This window comes from Muntiacus reevesi, chromosome 9 (genome assembly GCF_963930625.1).
Source record: "Muntiacus reevesi chromosome 9, mMunRee1.1, whole genome shotgun sequence".
Classification (NCBI taxonomy): domain Eukaryota; kingdom Metazoa; phylum Chordata; class Mammalia; order Artiodactyla; family Cervidae; genus Muntiacus; species Muntiacus reevesi.
In genome coordinates, this window is record NC_089257.1 from 9,102,588 (window position 1) to 9,121,432 (window position 18,845).

Below are 18,845 nucleotides of genomic sequence, written 5' to 3' on the forward strand. Positions count from 1 at the left end.
TGTTTACAACTGAAGTGACATGACACATTTACGCTGCCACCTGCTGTAAGGCCCATTACAATTGTCTATGTAAATAAATAAATACTGATTTGATATTTGAAAACATTTTATAAATAAATTTAAATAAATTCAACTCAGAAATATTTCTGTATAGATCAACACTCATTCAGCATGTCTGAATATGCGTGCATTGCTAAAGAAAAATACCTTGTACCTAACGCTCAGTTATAGGGGTTCTCCATGTGGCTCCGACAGTTAAGAATCTGCCTACAATGAGGAAGACCTGGGTTTGACCCCTGGATTGGGAAGATCCCCTGGAGAAGGGAATGGCCACCCACTTTAGAATTCTTGCCTGGGAAATCCCATGGACAGAGGGAACTGGCGGGCTGTAGTCCATGGGGTCACAGAGAGTCGGATACTACTGAGTGACTAACACTTTCACTTTCTTGGTGACTCAGATGGTAAAGAATTTGCTTGCATTGCGGGAGACCTGGGCTTGATCCCTGGGTCTGGAAGATCCCCTGGAGAGGGAAATGGCTACCCACTCTAGTATTCTTGCCTGGAGAATCCTATCAACAGAGGAGCCTGGCAGGCTACCGTTCATAGAGTTGCAGAGTCTGACACGACTGAGTGACTAACTGGTTGTTTAGTAAAAATCAATTGACTCCAGAGAATGTGATCACTGTGAGCAGCGTGTATTATGAAAGAAAAGAGTTTAAGAAAAGTGAAACCACTTGATCAAACTTATATTCACTGGACACACCAATATTAGGGTACACTAATAATATTTGTGGTGTCAGATGTCAAAGACAGTTTGAATGAGAATTTGAAACTATCTGAACAACTACTAGGGGTATGAATTTTCCTGAAGTGTCACCATGAAAATGTCATGACCTTGTCTTTATATTTGGAATGAAAGTCAGTTCAGAAAAATAGCATGCACTAACAAAGTCATCATTCCCAACCTCATAAAAGATTGAAACCCATTCGGAATTGTCTGTTAAGTGGTCATCCAGCCTCTACTTAATTAGCTACAGTGCTGGGTAGAGAGATTGATTTACAACCCCTATGCCTGTCTATTCAACTCCCCAAGCCCGAGAACAGCATGCAAGGAAAGAGAGTGGGATCAGGTCCAAATCATAGAAGGTTTCCATAAAAATGTTCTTCAAAAGAGGAGCTCCTGGAACTATACCAGCAAAGTCTGTTTCCAGAACACAAGTTCAAGGACATAGTGATTTAAAATTCCAGAGAGACAGCAACTGAGATTCTCAAAACTGAAGGGTAAACCAGAAGGAAAGCAAGAGAAAGTATATATGGGTCTTACTATAGTTGATCAGAAATTAGTTGAAGGATGATTCGATTTTTGTTGTCAGGGACTAATTTTACAAAAACAAGGTACCTGCTAAAGTATTCTTATGGGCAGCTTCATGCATTTAAATAGGTAGAGAAATATATCCTCAAAATAACAAATCCCTCAGGAACAGAGATCATGTTTAGTCCAATCCGAGGAATCTTTCATCACAGAAGGACAAGGATATCTCCAATGTTTTTTACCAGGAATGGAAATGTTTGGGGAGGTGAACTGTCATCTCATAACTCCTCCAGTTTTACTTCTAATTGAAATAGAAGTAAAATAAACAATATTTATGGCAATAAACATATTGTTCTGGGTAGAATTACAGAACTTATAAACACCTTTCAATTTACCTAAGTAAAGTATTTGTAGAAACAGGGAAAGCTGTTTAAGATGATGGCATAGTCTGAAAGAAAACTAATGTCTCCTGATCCCAAAGCTAATGTCCTTATGCTCCATCACATTTTCATGACAAGAATATGTTTTAAATATTGTTATGATATAGAGTCTATTGGCTTCTTTTTTTTAAATTTGGCAACTATTTTTTATTTTTCATTAAAAAAAAATTTATTGATGTATTGTTAATTTACAAATTTGTGTCAATTTCTACTACCTAGCAAAGTGATTCAGTTATATATATGTATACACTCAGGTTCATATTCTTTTCCAGTATGGTTTATCACGGGATATTGAATAATTCCCTTGTTTCACAGTAGGACCTTGTTGTTTATCCATCCTATATATGATGGCTTGCATTTGCTAACCCCAAACTCCCAATTCACTCTCCTCAGCACCCCTTCTCCCTGGGCGACCACACGTCTGTTGCCTGTTTGTGAGTCTGTTTTTGTCTAGTAGATAAGTTCGTTTGTGTCATATTTTATCAAGAATTTCACATATAAATGATGTCATATGGTATTTGCCTTTATCTTAGTATGATAATCCCTAAGTTCAGCCATGGTGCTGTGAATGGCATTATTTTGTTCTTGTTCATGGCTGAGTAGTATTCTAGTTCATTGCTTTCTTAATAAAACCTATGGTACCATGAAGTGAGAGAATGGAACTTTCTGTCAAAAGAGGAAATACATATATGAGATATATATATATATATATATATATATATATATATATATATATATATGTATATATATATATATATATGTATATATATGTACATATGCATATATATGTATATATCTTCTTAGACTTCATTTACAAAAAGAACTAAAATTAATTTAAAATAAATTCTCATAAGTTTGGCACTTGTTTAGCTGAGAAATACTTCCTTTGATCAACTGTGGAGTAATGATTCCTGGTATATGTATATATTGTGTGTATACCCTGTATTATTTCAATTACTATAAAATAGAGGTTCTGATGAAACATTCATTGTCTTTGATACCTTTTGAAACTTTTGAAAGTATCAAATTTGGATTTAGAAGAATGCAGATCTGAATACTAGCTTTTTCTCTGATATTTAGCAGATTATTGAACTTCTCTGAACTGCATTGCTCTTTATTAAAGAAATGGGAATAATCACAATAAATATAATAATCACAGTAAACATAATAACAATTTATCTAAAATTACATTCCTGTTTAATCGCACTCTAACGGCACTTTTTGTGCTCTGTAGTCCTTACTGTATATATAACAAGATTTAAAAGGGCAGTAACGAGAGTGTAACATACTGCTGTGGCTTTTTCCTGGGAAGAGTAGCTCCCGGCTGCAGACACCAGTAGACAGGGCCTTTTTTTTCCCTCCCTGAAGAGCCGTGCATCCTCCAGCAGCGCAGGGCGACAACATGGACACCAACAACATTACAAGAGTGATCACATGGATGTTCCTACAATTCTGAGCAACCAAGAGACCAGCAGAAAGTATCAGTGAACACAAGTTGTTTCAGGAGGACATTTTCACACATGAACTGATACATGATATTGGGGCCACAGAACCAGAGCCAGAAAGTGGTTAAGAGCTATCCAGTCAAGTGGAGAAAGCCTGTCACCCAACACACCCCTCCAGGAGGCAGCACAGAGCGTGGTTCATGACGGTTACATAGAGCAGACATCCGTAAGAAGGATGATATCTGAAGCTCCTGAAAACTAAAAGTCAATAAAGACCTGTGCCAGGTAGCCACTGAAGGAGAAAAATTTTAATCAGAGAGGGACCCAATTGGCATTTTAAGAACGATGGAAGAGGAGTAGCAGGGATCCATCAGGAACAGGAAGGCCAAGAAGAAGCACATCAGGGAGTCCAAAGTCTGGCTGCCGATGGTAGTCACCACAGTGAGCACGTTGCCCACGACAGTGACAATGTAGGGGATGAGTAACAGCAAAAATAGATCTCTCTGCAGCAGGGGATTCTGTGTAAGTCCCATTAGAATGAATTCAGCCACAGTCGTTCTGTCTTCTTTCATTTCAATGCTCGCTATGAATTCAGAAGTGGAGAATTATCCTTTAAAGACAGTATTTTTAATAACAAAGAGATGAGAAAGTCATAATATGGGTTTTAGGTAAGTCCAAAGCATTTTAGTAATAGATGCTATTTTTCCCATGGTATGTAGGAGGATCAGAAACATACTATATTTTCTAGTTTATGAAGAGTGAACTTCTGAAGCTGCTTTATTCAGCTTATTACATGTGCATGCATGCTAAGCTTCTTCAGTTGTGTCTGACTCTTTGCAACCCTAGTCTGCCAGAGTCCTCCATCCGTGGGGCTCTCCAGACAAGAAAACTGAGTGGATTACCATTCCTTCCTCCAGGGGATCTTCCCAACCTAAGGATTGAACCCACGTCTCTTATTTCCTGCATTGGCAGGCAGACTCTTTACCACTAGCACCACCTGGGAAACCCTCAGCTTATTAAAGGATGCTCAGACTCTTCCACATCTTCTGAAAAGTGGTCGCTGGGTCTTTGCTGGAGCACAACCAGGCACTTTTCAGCCAATAAGAAATTTTAAGAATGCTTCCCTACATATTTTTAAAAACCTGTAAAACTATTGATTCTGATTCTATATCTATTAATACACAGATTGTCTAATTCACTGTCCTCTTCCACATAAAAGACATTTAAATAAGTCTGAGACATAGGTCTGTATCTGTCTTCACCCCTTTATCACCAGCACTTGGTTCAGTGTCTGGCTTATACTGGTGTTCAATACAATTAGCTGAACAAATAAGTTGGAAGACTTTTCATTCCCCGATATTTTCCTTTTCCCTCCCCTCTAACTTCCCAAATAGCATTTACTCTCTTTTTATCCTGTGTGCTATTTCACCATGGTTTTTCTGTTCTATTTTGTTTGGGATTTTTTCCCACCTAATCAATTTGCAAAAATCTCCTTTATAACTTGTTTTGAAGTCAAATGTTTTTATAGAACTTTCTCACTTCTGTTTTCATCATTTGTGATATCCAAAGATTACAAGTTCTGAGATAATTAAGGACTTTTCTCTTGAGAGATTATTATTATTATTTAGTAAATTACAAAGACTTTTTTTGTCAATTACAAGTGTTTTTTTGAACATCAGGGATCATTATTATAAAAAAATGATCAAAACCTAATATTGACTGCTTCATATATACTAGGCATTATGCAAAGAATTTTATTTAAATAATTGCATTGATTATGTTTAAAACAAGTTATATGTTGTAGGAAGATAGGAAAATTGAGACAGAAAAGGTCAGCAATGTGCCCCAAGTGCAAAGAGTGAGTGAGGAGCAGACCTAAAGATACAGTTCAAAACTAACTGATCTCGTTTTTCTTACAAATATTAATTAACTCATTTATCTGTGGTTGCTCTGGGTCTCTTTCTGCTGTGCTTGGGCTTCCTCTAGATTCAGAGAGTGGAGGCTACTCTCTAGTTGTGGGCATGGGCTTCTCATGGCGGTGGCTTCTGCTATGGAGCACAAGCTCTAGATAAAGTCTTCGAAGGTTGCAGCACGTGGGCTCAGCAGTTTCAGCGTGCAGGCTCTAGGACACGCACACTTCAGTAACTTCAGCACCCAGGCTCAGGATTGTGTCTTGCAGATCCCAGAGCTCTGGCTCAGTATTTGTGGCACATGGACTCAGCTGTTCCTCGGCATGAGGAATACTCTCAGACCAGGGATGCAACCCTTGTTCCCTGCATTGTCAGGCAGATTCGTATCCATTGTGCCGCCAGGATGAACTCTTCATGACCCCATGGACTGCAGCACGCCAGGCTCCTGCCCTTCACTATCTCCCAGAGTTTGCTCAAACTCTTATCTTAAAGAGAATCTAATTTAGTTTTTATTGTGCAGACAAAGAATCTGAGACTCAGAAAATGAAAGCAATATTTCTGAAATTGCATGTTCCGATACTGGCAGATTAAAGATAAGAATTCAGGTTACTTAAGTCCCAGTCTGTTTTATCTTTGCCTCATAAGGAATAGCTGATATTCTCACTTGTTAGAGAGTAATGCAAACAATAGGAATTGTTTTGTTTGTCTATTTGATGTATGTATCTACTTCAGTGAGCTTCACTGGTTTCCAGTGAGACCTGCCTAGGGAAATGGAGATGTTAAGAGATTATAGGCAAATACCTCCTTTGGCTCAATCCTATAGGGTTTCATCATATAAATGTAAATCTCTTTATACGATGTGTTTTCTCTGTGGCTCAGTCTGTAAAGAATCAGCCTGGGATGCAGGAAACATGGGTTGGATCACGGGTCAGGAAGATCCCTTGCAGAAGGAAATGGCTACCTACTCCAGTATTCTCGCCTGGAGAATTCCATGGACAGGGGAGCCTGGTGGGCTACAGCCCGTGGGATCACAAAGAGTCAGACACGACTGAGAGACTAGCACCTTCAAAGATTAAGGATATGGTGTTTGTTAAGTTTCCGTTTTCCACTTTGATTTAGCAGGGCTCTCCATTTGCTGCTAAACCAAAAAACTAAAGTATATGGGAGTGGGATAAGACTTATTCCCTGCCTCTATCAAATTTCTTTAGGAGCACAAGAATATGGTACTTCTTTGTGCCAACTATTTAGGAAAGGGAGGTTTTTTTCCCAAAAAAAAGTTTACTCAGTCCTTTATTATAATGACTTTACTCAAGCATCAGGGACCCAATACGGAAATGTACACCCTCCGTAGAACACTCATAGGCTACTAGATATCAGAACCGGCCCAGTGTAAGAAGAGCGTCAGGTCAATGTTTTGTCACTTTGTAAAATTTAAGAAACAGAAAATGGAATGGGGTTGGAAGACTAGAAAAGGGAATTCCTAAACCCTGCCACATAGCAGAGCCTCACAGGAAGAGGAAAGACCCTGCTTTCTGTCAAGGGCCTAAGGCAATGAAAAATCATGGACTCTCTATTTACTAGAGCCCACCTTCCCTCTCCACTTCCCTCTCCCTTCCATAAAAGCATTGCTCTGCCTTTCTCTCGGGGGTGATTGCACATTTTCCTCCATGATTGCAAGCCTCAAATTGCAATTTTTGCTGATCTCCAATAAACCCGTCTTTTGCAGAGATGTCTGTCAGCCTATTTGGATCATGTCAACAACCGTCAGTAAATTTTCCGGGCAGTGGAGGACAGTGCCATTCTGCCAGCCAGGAGTGAGCTTTAGCTTGGAACCTACTTCAAGTGATCTCCAAAAAGATTTGAGGGTTTTTATTTGCTCAGAGCATGATTAACTGGCAAATAGTCTCAGACCACAGAGAAAAACTTAGGTTGAAGGTCTACAGCACCTGTTTGAGGTGATATTACAGAGTTCTTATTTTAAAAATGCTTAATGTCTCCCTTCTTCAAAAATCCCTGGGTTTGGAGGTGACTAGATGAGGAGCCACGATTTTGCTGAATTGAATTCTGGTTATTCAGTACAGATCTCCATTCACCAAACCTAGTGTAAGGTGTACGATAAAGAGTATTTGATACATATATATATATGTATCAATATATGTATCAAATATATATATATATATAGCAAAAAGGTTACCATAGTAACATTAGCTATCACATTCATCACCTCACATAATTATAGTTTGTGTGTATGAGGCAAGAACATTTAAGATCTACTGTTAGCAATGTTCAGCATATAATCAATATTGTTAATTGTTGTCATCATGCTGTACATCTGATCCATAGAAACTGCTCATCTTAAAACTGGAAGTGTGAACTCTTTGATCAACATCACCCACTTTCACTTATCCTCAGCTGCCAGTAATCAATACTATACTCTCTCCTCTGAGTTTTACCTTAAAATCCACATATGAGTGATACCATATAGTTTTTTTTTTAATTTCTGTTTCACTTAGCCTGATGCCTTTAATGTCCCTTTATATTGTCACAAATGGCAGGTGTTCCTTATTTTACGTGGATGAAAAATATTCTGATAGATATATTTTTCTCAATCCATTCATCTGCCAATGCACATTTTGGTGATTCCCATGTCTTGGCTATAGCGATAAATAAACATTTATTAAATAAATAAATAAACATTTACTTGCAATAAACATGTAAGTACAGAAATCTCTTCAGATTCCTGACTTCATATTCTTGGATATTTACACATAGTAAGGTTGCTTATTTACATGGTACTTTCATTTTGTTTGAGAAACTTCCATAACTTTCTCCATTATGATTGAACAAATTTAGATTCCCATGAACAGTATAGAAGGGTTCCATTTTGTCTGTCCTAACCAAGATTCATTGTCTTCTATATATATCAAATAGCCATCCTAACAGGCATGAGGTGATATCTCATTATGATTTTCATTTGAATTTCCTCTTTGATTAGTGATATTGAGGAACTTAACAGGTTCTTATTGGCATTTGTAGATTTTTTTCTGGAAATATATATGTTCAGATTATCTGCCTATTTTTAATTGGGCTATTTCTTCTTACATTATTTAGTAGATGTTCCTCATATATTTTAGATATTCACTCCTTATGAGGGTATGATTTCCAAATATTTGCTCTGACTCTATAGGTTATATTTTCATTTTGCTTCCTTCCTTATGGAAAAATAGTCTGAATCTAGAACTTGAGATCCTGAACTTTAAGCTGATGTCATCACGGGATGAGACTTAACTGACCTGATAGTTTGCCCTACTCCCTCTAGGAGCCCTGAGCTGACAGTTTACAAGTCTGACAACCTCACTGGACAATGTCTATATAGCTCTATATCTATACGGAGAAGGAAGAGATGACCCAGAAGGGCTTTCTCTTCTATCTATCCCTGCCAAGGCATCATTCATATACCTGAAGTCGTTTTGGACCCTCCTTAAAAGCCAAGCAATATACTGATTACTAGAGAGTGACATCACTCCTTGCCATATGAAAGACTGTTAAATCAACTCCTGCCTGAATTCATTATGGTCGGATACTGTCAGGAAGCATTTAACAAAAGGCTTCCTGTGTGCTGTTTTGGATCTGTCAGGAACCCTCTGGCCCTTATTGATTCCTGAATATTCAGGAATTAAGAGGAGAGGCATGCCTTTCCCTGGGCTGAGGAATCCAGGCATTTCTCATTACAGTGATAAGTACCCTCTTCCTTTTTATGAGCCAAATGGTAAAAGGTGATTGTTTGCAGCTCTCTCTCTTTGATAGGGATCATCTTATGTTTTATAAGTCTGGAATTTTAATCTTTGTCTTTGCTGAGAATAGCCACCTTGTAAGACAGTATATATGCTCACGCCATGTTGATTAAAACACCTTTGCTCCATCAGAGCTTTGGTCCCCGTCTTTCTTTCCCTTTCTTTCTTTCTTTCTTTCTTTCTTTCTATTCTATTCTTTCTGTCTTTCTCTCTATCTCTCTATTTCTGGCTAATTCCTTGGAGCGCGGAGGCCCACTGAGCTCACTTTCTTGCCCGAGCAGAAGCCCCTCTGGGGAAGGCGCACTGCGCCTTCACCCACTCGAGAGGGCGCCTGATGCCTACGTGCAGCAGCGCCACCCTAAGAACAGGACTCGGCTTTCTGCGTTAACCAGGGGATATCAGCCTCTCTCTCTCTCACTCTCGGAACCACTAGGTTCCGGTCCATTAAAGGACCAACAAGCGCTATCAGCCTCTTTCTCTTACTTTCTTATCGTCGACTCCAGACCACCAGGTTCCAGTCCATTAAAGGACCAACAAGATACAGAGCAGTGAATGGCAAGATACAATCCTGTGTGTGGACAGATATAGGCTGGTGTGTGATCACATCAAATACATATGCATATGCGTATACAAGTGCATGCATATCAGTAGTCAGATACTGAACCATGTGTGGTCAGATACAGACATGGGTGTGTTCACTTACAGACACAAACGTCCAATTGGGTAGAAACCTACATAACATTGAATACGTATGTACAGGTGTTCGTAGTGATTTATATGAGGTTGGATACAAATTTGAGTGTGTAGTAGGATAAATAGTTTTGTTGTTGAATACAGGCTTATGATTGTTGGGATACAGATATATGCCTGTGGCTTTGAGAACTGAGCTGTTGTTCATGCCAGCAAAGGATACTGATCCTTTCTGAGCAGCTCATTGAACATGTGAATCAAGTATAAATAAAAGAGTCTTCTTTTTCAAAAACGAAAACAAAGGAAAGGTCCACAAACACTTTTTGGAGATGACTGCATATGTTTATTGAGACATTAATCAATCTTTCACAGTATGTATCTTATTCTGGGTGGAAAAACGAAATATTTAAACATGTCATTTCCCTTAAAATAAATATGTAGAGTCATCACACTATAAATTTATCTTTATGGGAAGACTTCAAACTTTTAAAATTACCCCAAATTTTGGTATCTCAGATGGTAAAGAATCTGCCTGACATGAAGACCTGAGTTCAATTCCTGAGTTGGGAAGATCCCCTGGAGAAGGGAATGGCAATACACTCCAATACTCTTGCCTGGAGAATTCCATGGACAGAGGAGCCTGGCGGGTTACAGTCCATGGGGTCACAGAGAGTCGGACATGACTGAGTGACTAACAGTTTGTAGTGAAGGAGGGGAAGGTTGAGGAGGAGGAAGAGGAGAAAGTGCTCCAAAATTGAATATTCTAGGTAGTGTAAAACCTGACATACTAAATAAAATAATATCAAATTAACTGAAATTAATAATTATGTTGGTAGACTATATTATCTGCAGAGGAAAAGAGGCTTAGATATTTCCTCATCAAAAACAAAAGAAATGCTAATGGGTGGGAAATAGTTTCAAAAGTTGTTTTAAAAAGCAAGCAGAGGTTAAAATTTATAAAATCATTGTGAGGAAATGGAGTTTTCCAAAAGAATGTGTTAGAAAAAATAAAACAATGAAAGAATATTAAAATAGCATGCTTATATATTTTTCTAATTATATATAAATACATAGGAAATAAGTTACTTAGCAAATGTCAAAGAAGAGTAAATATCTATAATAAGTATATACATGTTTTTCTGTAAAAAGTGTTATTCAAAATTTATCAGTAAATATTCTCACTCCAATAGATCAAGAATTCAAAAAAATTGAAAAAGTTATAAAGTGGGTGCTGTATCCCTTACATTGGACAAGGAATAGAAAACACAAAGTCAATGAAAAAACTTTCCCTGAATTCAAGGAACTTGTAGATAAATAAACACAGACAATTCACAAAGCTATTTATCTCATCACTTGAAATTTAAAAAAAAAAAAAATTGAAAATTAACTAAATTTCTCTGTTTGTTTTTTTGGGCTACTGTTAAAGAATACCACCAACTTAGACAAACTAAATAATAAACAATTATTTTTCACAAGTTTGGTGGCTAGAAAACTAAGGGACCAAAACAGATTCCATATCTGATGAGTCCTCCTCCCTAGTTTATAGACAGCCATCTTTTTTCCTATGTCCTTACATAGCAAAAGGGTCATGTGAGCTCTCTGATGTCTCTTCATAATGGCATTAACCCCAATCAGGGATTCCCTCACAGCTCAGTTGGTAAAGAATCTGCCTGCAATGCAGGAGACCACGGTTTGATTCCTGGTCTGGGAAGATCCACTGAAGAAGGGATTGGCTCCCCACTCCAGTATTCTTGGGCTTCCATTGTGGCTTAGCTGGTAAAGAATCCTCCTGCAATACAGGAGACCTGAGTTCGATCCCTGAGTTGGGAAGATCCCCTGGAGAAGGGAAGGGCTATGCACTCCAGTGTTCTGGTCTGGAGAATTCCATGGGCTGTATAAACCATGGGGTCTCAAAGAGTCAGACACAGCGACTGTCACACACACACTATAACCTCAATCATCAGAATGCACCTTCATGACTTCGTCATCTCCCAAAGGGCCCCCTCCAAATAGTATCACACTAGAAAGGAACTAAGTTATGATTCTGGAGAGGGACACAAGATTTTGTTTCTATAGCAACATGCAAAAGTCAAGGAACGAATTATTTAAGATTTGGTAAACCAGAAGTTTGCCATTATTCAGTGAATAGTATTGTGTTTGAGAAGGCTTTGAGAAATAGAAGACATTTGAATGTAAGAACTCTCCATGTAAAAGGTATAAAAATCAGGATATGAGATTTCTCATTTAGTATCATTTACAAGTGAAAAGCATCCATTGCCCCATATCCTTAGCCCCACAGGAATCCAGGCTGAATAAGGGAGACAGAATAAGTTTCTTCAAGCACGTGCTTCTAACCGTATTAGAGGCCGTCAATATTTTATTTCAAGCCTGTTTCAGAGAAAGAGGGAGGATTTTATAAATGATGTCTCTGTCAAACAAAATAGTATAGTCTGGACTCTTTATTACCTGATAATCTGTGTTAGTTATGTTCTGGTGACTCAGGGAGGTAAAGGATTCTCCTCCAATGCAGGAGGCACAGGAAATACAGGTTTCAGCCCTGGGTCAGGAAAATCCCCTGGGGAAGGAAATGGCAACCCACTCCAGTACTCCAGCCTGCAAAATTCCACGGACAGAGGAGCCTGCGGAGCCACAGTCTATGAGGTCACAAAGAGTTGGACACGACTGAGCGACTAAGCAGTGCATGTTGGTCTCATAAATGGTTTAACTTGTCTTGACTAAATCTGTGTTTCATTAATAAGAGAAACAAGAATGGCATATATTGTCAGAATCTTTCTTAACAATGATATCACTTAAAATATCTGTTGTCAAGTTCCGTAATGCATATTTGAAGCTCATGAATGATGAATTATGCTAAATTTATGCATAAAAGACAGAGCCTTCATCTCTATAGAGGTTATGAAACACTATAAACAAAGAAACAGGAATATTGAAAAATAGTGGAGGTTTTACCAGAAATTCTAAAGTATCAGGAAAGGTGAAACAATCATCTTTATAAAAATTTAACTCCTGACAAAGCTGGTAAGCTTCAGGAGATAACATGATTGTCCAATTGGAAAATAAGTAAGATTTGGTTATTTTTCTGCATTTGCACCATGCTTATTCAGATTATTCGTGTAGCCTCTTCATGATAAATATTGCAACTCTGAAACATTCTTTGACTTTAACACTCTAAGTAACATAAGCAAAATAGTATATGAAGAGTACCTTACAGATGGAAGAATAACTCATGTGCCTCAAATATTAATATGTGCTGTCTTTGTGTGAAGAGCAGTGAACCAAGATTTTATGTCATATTTCTTGTATTTTTTTTTTAATTTGTAATGAGCCTTATTAATTCTAAAAGGTCAGTTTTTAAGAGAGAAACATAAAATCTTCCATTAATTAAATAAATTTAAAATATTAATTATAGCTTAACTAATCATATAGAAAATAAATTTGTAGTCTCAAGAGACCTTTTACAAACATAAACTATATTTTCTGAAGAAATTGTGGAAATCTTTTAAAAATGTGTTTTGAACATAATATATACTTTGAATTAAAAAACTAATGAAAATATTAAAAGCATATTTTGATCATTAAGACTTTTACCAAATAACTCTTTTCATTATGTTCAACTTATTAAAGCAGAGAAGATATTTTTTTCCAATTAAGTAATCACACATGGCTTTCCTTGGAGGAACAATGCTTCATAAAAATATATATATATATATTCATGCTGCTTCATTTTCTTCTTTTGCCTCTGTTCCAGAGCTTTTTCATGGCATTTTTCATCTCACCATTTCTCAGTGTATAGATTAGAGGGTTCAACATAGGGGTGATAATGGTGTAAAACACAGTCAAGTATTTATCAATGGGTAAAGTAGAAAGAGGCCTCACATACATAAAAATACAGGGCATGAAGAAGAGGACCACCACGGTGATGTGGGAGCCACAGGTGGACAAGGCTTTGTGCCTTCCGTCTTGATTACAATTCTCCAGGGAGCGCAGGATGACCGCATAGGAGATGAGTAACAGTGTGAAGATGGCCATACAGATGGCCCCGTCATTGGCCAGGACTGTGAGGGCAATAAATTGGGTGTCAGTGCAGGCTAGTTTTAACAAGGGGTACATGTCACACACAAAGTGGTCCATGACATTGGGGCCACAGAAGGGGAGGTTGTAAACAAAGAGAGGATGAAGGACAGCATGTAAAAACCCACCAGCCCAGGCCAGAAGCAGAAGCAGAACACACACTCGCTGATTCATGATTGTCAAATAATGCAAGGGCTTGCAGATGGCCACGTAGCAGTCATAGGCCGTGAACACCAGGAGTAAAATCTCAGCACCACCAAATAAGTGCCCTGTAAAAATCTGGGTCATGCAAGCTTGGAAGGAGATGGTTCTTTTCTCATAGAGTAAGTTTATAATCATATTTGGGGTGAATGTAGTAGAATAAACAGCATCCATAAATGATAAGCTGCCAAGAAAGAAGTACATAGGGGCATCCAGGGTTGGACTGACCACCACAGTCAGGACAATGAGTAGGTTGCCCGCCATGGTCACAATGTAGATGAGCAAGAAGATGACAAATAGTATTTTCTGACCCTGGGGGCTCTGAGTGAGCCCCAAGAGGAAAAATTCAGTTACATTGTTCCTTTGTTCCATGGGTTCTTCTGTATGTCATATTTCAGAGTTCTGGACAAAATTACCTGTAAATATATATTATTAATAGTGGCTTCCCAAAAGCTTAAGATAATTTGTTTATGCAACAATTAGGCAGTAAAATTTATTATGTGTCCATATTTTCAGATGTCATAAGACTGATTAAAATATTAATCCTAATCTCAACAATCATATAGTCTAATGGAGAGGTGAGTAATTAGAGACATGTGTGGGAAAAAGCTACAGTATTAAATACATGAGTTGCCACAACTAGCTTTCCATTTGGAAGCTCATTAAATTGTATAAGGTAGATAGTATCTTTTGAACTGTGGTGTTGGAGAAGACTCTTGAGAGTCCCTTGGGGTGCAAAGAGATCCAACCAGTCCATCCTAAAGGAAATCAGTCTTGAATAATCATTAAAAGGATTGATGCTGAAGCTTAAACTCCAATACTTTGGCTACCTGATGCGAAGAACTGACTCATTTGAAAAGACCCTGATGCTGGGAAAGATTGAAGGCAGGAGGAGAAGGGGACAACAGAGGATGAGATGGTTGGATGGTATCACCAACTCAATGGACATGAGTCTGAGTAAGCCCCAGGAGCTGGTGATGGACAGAGAAGCCTGGGGTAGTGCAAAGAGTCAAACACGACTGAGCAACTGAACTAAACTGAAACCCAGAGTTACTTTTTATTTACTTTCCAGTTAATGGAGGTTACCTTGCACATTTTAGGAGCAGAAGAATCTTCTTAAGAAATTATTAAAATCCCAAATAGATATATTTGACAACATAAATTTTTTATGGGTTTAGGAAAAGTACTAAAACAATAGACAAATGTAGTTTGTGAAAATTATTTACATTTTAGAGGATATACACAGCTAAATCTAAAATAGACAAAAAAAATTTAAACTATTAAGTTATAATAGATAGAAATAAAATTGTAGCATAAATTATATAAACAAACAGGTAAAGGAAGAATACCTCTAAGTGGTCATCAGATAGACGATAGGTTGTTGACTCTCACCTGTGAACAAACAAATAGGAATTGTAGTCAGAGTTTGCTTACTACACTCTTAATTTTTGTTCTTGAAAGTCAGTCAAAGTCTACAGATGCTACCTCCTCTTTTAATTTTAACAGATTAACATATTATATTTAGAGCACATATTAATTGAGCATATTATCAGATTTAAAGTATTTGCCCACAAAAATATCTCCAAATAGTTGCATTTAAAATTAATTTCTAAGAATAGTTTTGAGAAGGTTAATTTACTCCAGATCATTACAATATGAAAGTATTCAAGAAGAGAATTACAGAATAGACTTAATCTGCAGATTTTTCAGAAATTACAAAGGATTCCTAACATAGCTGATTATGAAAATCACAAAGGAGAACCCTTAAGAAACTTAAATGTACTCTTGCAAAATGTAAAGCCTGGTTCAGAATTTTATGTATAAATATACTTCCTGAGTTACCAGCATAAAGAGAAAGCCTTTCAATCCAGGTTCTGGACTTCCTCATGCTATCTTCCCATGCTGTCTTCCTCATCCTTCATGAACTCACTCCATCTCTGGGAACAGAGAGCAAGGTACATGTACCATCACTGGACCTTGAACTGCTTCCACATGATCAACTCTTCTCAAGCTTGCAGGAAATCTAATTCATCTCTGTCACTCAGAGAAAATTACATTTTCAAATTGTTGGGATTCAAAGACGAACATCAATGTCCTGTAATCCAAGCAATTTGAATCTTGATTGTCAACAGAAACTCAGAATATTCATTGTTGGCAGGAGGTGTTCTGATAACAAATGTTAAATCAGCATTTTGATTGAGGAGAGCGAGAGAAAACTTCAAATTCTGCAAGAATTGTTTACAACAAAAATTTTGCTCTTTGCCCTTATACCAGTGAAGATGAAATAGTGAAAGAGCTTTTGCAACATTTTGATTCTCAGTCACTTATACTGTCCTGTCTTCAAATAGCACTGCTGAACTTTGGATTTCCTGAAGAATAACTTCTTATTCACACTTTTTTATGTTTTGAGTCCATCATTTCAATTCGAGAAGAAGCCTGTCATGTGGTTACTGCTACAGACAAATACTCTCTGAGGTAAGGGCACAGGGTCGTGAACACTTTGTCTACATTTAATTGTGTCTCGTATTATTGAGTCATTCAATTGCTTCATCTCCAAACATGATTGTTGTCTAATTAAATTCACTGGGACTATAATCATGATTTTGAGGTAGACTCTTTATCTCCAGAGATACCACCAGGATAATCACTGTGTAGTACATGACTTATAGAATCCTGTCCTCTGGGAGAAAATCATGAAAAACAACTTGAGATCATCTCACGAAAATGTCCAGTCTGGGCAGAAATAAAATATATAAAAACTTTCTTGTGTAAATCTTGACTTTCAAATTTAAGTTTTATCTTTGAAGATATCTGAGCTGATTTCAATTTATTCTTTGAATGTTAAATAAAAGTAATACATTCCTAGCAAAATGGATTATAAAAATAAGAAAAAATAAATTATTAGAATCAAGATTGAGGATAGGGTCACCACTACAAATTCTACATACCCTAAAAAGATAATCAGGTAATATGATTAATTAATTTTTGATAGTATGCTTGCCAATTGAAAGAAAATAGACCACTGCCATGAAAAACAATTTTATAAACTCAGAGAAAAATACTTAAAAACTAGGATAATATAATACTTAAATTTACATGACTAGAATTCTATCTTTCGACCCCCAAAAAAGTTCATTCCCATATAGATTTGATCAACCAGTTCTATATAAAAGCTAATCTGGAAATAGCACGCACTTTCTCAGAAGGGAAGGAATTAATAGACTTCCTAATACATTCCATGTGCCTAGTCTAACCTTTATTCTATCATAACACAAGGGTATCACAAGGAAAATATTTGAATATTTGAATATCTCACAGTAACAAACATACAGAATTCTGAACAGGATGTTTACTTTGATTCTTTTGGATCATTCCTTTTAGAATTTCTTTTGAAAAAATCTTCATATGGTGTTTGAAGCAAGTCTTGAGAAGTACTCAGTCTAGGGCTAATCATGCCCCACTACCAATGCAAAATCTTCCTAAGTATTCAACCAAGAGCACTGCCCCAGTGAACCATGAGGCTTTCCAGCTGGTTAGAATAGGCCCAGCCTGAACACCAGCCCTCATCTTGCTAACCATCTGGATAAATCTTTCCCCATCTTTGCTGCTGCTGCTGCTGCTAAGTCGCCTCAGTCGTGTCTGACTCTGTGCGACCCCATAGGCCGCAGCCCACCAGGCTCCCGCCCCTGGGATTCTCCAGGCAAGAACACTGGAGTGGGCTGCCATGTCCTTCTCCAGTGCATGAAAGTGAAGAGTGAAAGTGAAAGTGAAGTCGCTCAGTCGTGTCCGGCTCTTTGCGACCCCATGGACTGCAGCCTACCAGGCTCCTCTGTCCGTGGGATTCTCCAGGCAAGAGCACTGGAGTGGGGTGCCATTGCCTTCTCCTCCCCATCCTTAGGTATTCGTAAATGTATGCACTGATCAGTACTCTGATGAATAGTTGAGAGGGATCCTCTGTTGTTGTTATCCAGAATTCTCTCTCTCTCATCCTCCCCCCATCCCAGATTACAGGTGTATCATCTATATTCTACTCTCAGAATTTTGGCTGCCTTGGTCTCCTCAGATCCCTAACTTCATCTCCTCAACTCATACAGTCTACATGGATATTTTGAGGTGTTTCTCTCTGTAGCACAATATGGAAATTTTTTAAAGGTAATAAATTGGAAAAAAATCTTGCGAGTCAATTTGTTTCCCATCTCTCAGTAATCACAGTCAATTATTTTTCAAATCTAGTGTCTTGAAAATTATGATGTTATTAATTTTTTAATGACATTTTAATGACATTTTTTAATGACATTTTAATGACATTTTTAGATGTCATTTTTTTTTCTGGTTTGTTTCCTTGTTTGTCAAAATTCTACATGGATACTTAGATCAGTTTTAATCATAATTTCAAATAGCTGGAAATAGCCAAAATATTGAGAAAAGAATAAAGAAAAGGATACAGAAGCTGTAATACATCCATAATATTAAATACTAGTCATCAATAAAATAAACTGCAGATTAACACACTGACATATATAAACTCTTATGCATGATATTAAGATTAAGAAGCCATATTGAAGAGTACAGAGTAGACATAATCGTACAAACAGAAAATGCATATAATTGCACCAAGACTGTTAGAACTGCTGAGCAAATCCAACAGTATTTCAGAACACAAAATCAATATACAGAAACAAGTTGCATTTACATATAATACCAAAATATGTTAAAAATTAAGAAAATAATCCAATTTATAGCAGCATCAAAAAAGAATAAAATACACAGGAATAAATTTAAACAAGGAGATGAAAGTATGATGCACTGAAAAATATATGACTTGATGAAAGAAATTAAAGACACAAGTAAAGGTATTTCATTTTCTAGAATTGGAAGAATAAACATTGGTAAAATGGTCGCTTTTACCAAATAATGTGGAAGAGATCAGCAATCCGAGAAAATATGTAAAATTCACTCAT

The 18,845-nt window shown here is 37.3% G+C and overlaps 1 protein-coding gene across 1 annotated transcript; it reads right to left on the bottom strand.

Moving 5' to 3' along the window:
• Nucleotides 1-13,332: 13,332 nt before the first annotated feature.
• On the bottom strand, nucleotides 13,333-15,268 carry LOC136175507 (olfactory receptor 4A47-like). Its single transcript, XM_065945784.1, has 2 exons — nucleotides 15,234-15,268; nucleotides 13,333-14,300 (listed from the first exon to the last, which is right to left on the bottom strand). Exon 2 carries the CDS (start codon nucleotides 14,254-14,256, stop codon nucleotides 13,333-13,335), a length of 924 nt encoding a protein of 307 aa, XP_065801856.1. The 5' UTR covers nucleotides 14,257-14,300; nucleotides 15,234-15,268.
• Nucleotides 15,269-18,845: the final 3,577 nt, after the last annotated feature.

Bases quoted from the DNA above. Each gene is read 5' to 3' on its own strand.
- LOC136175507 (XM_065945784.1), bottom strand. From the start codon at position 14,256: ATGGAACAAAGGAACAATGTAACTGAATTTTTCCTCTTGGGGCTCACT.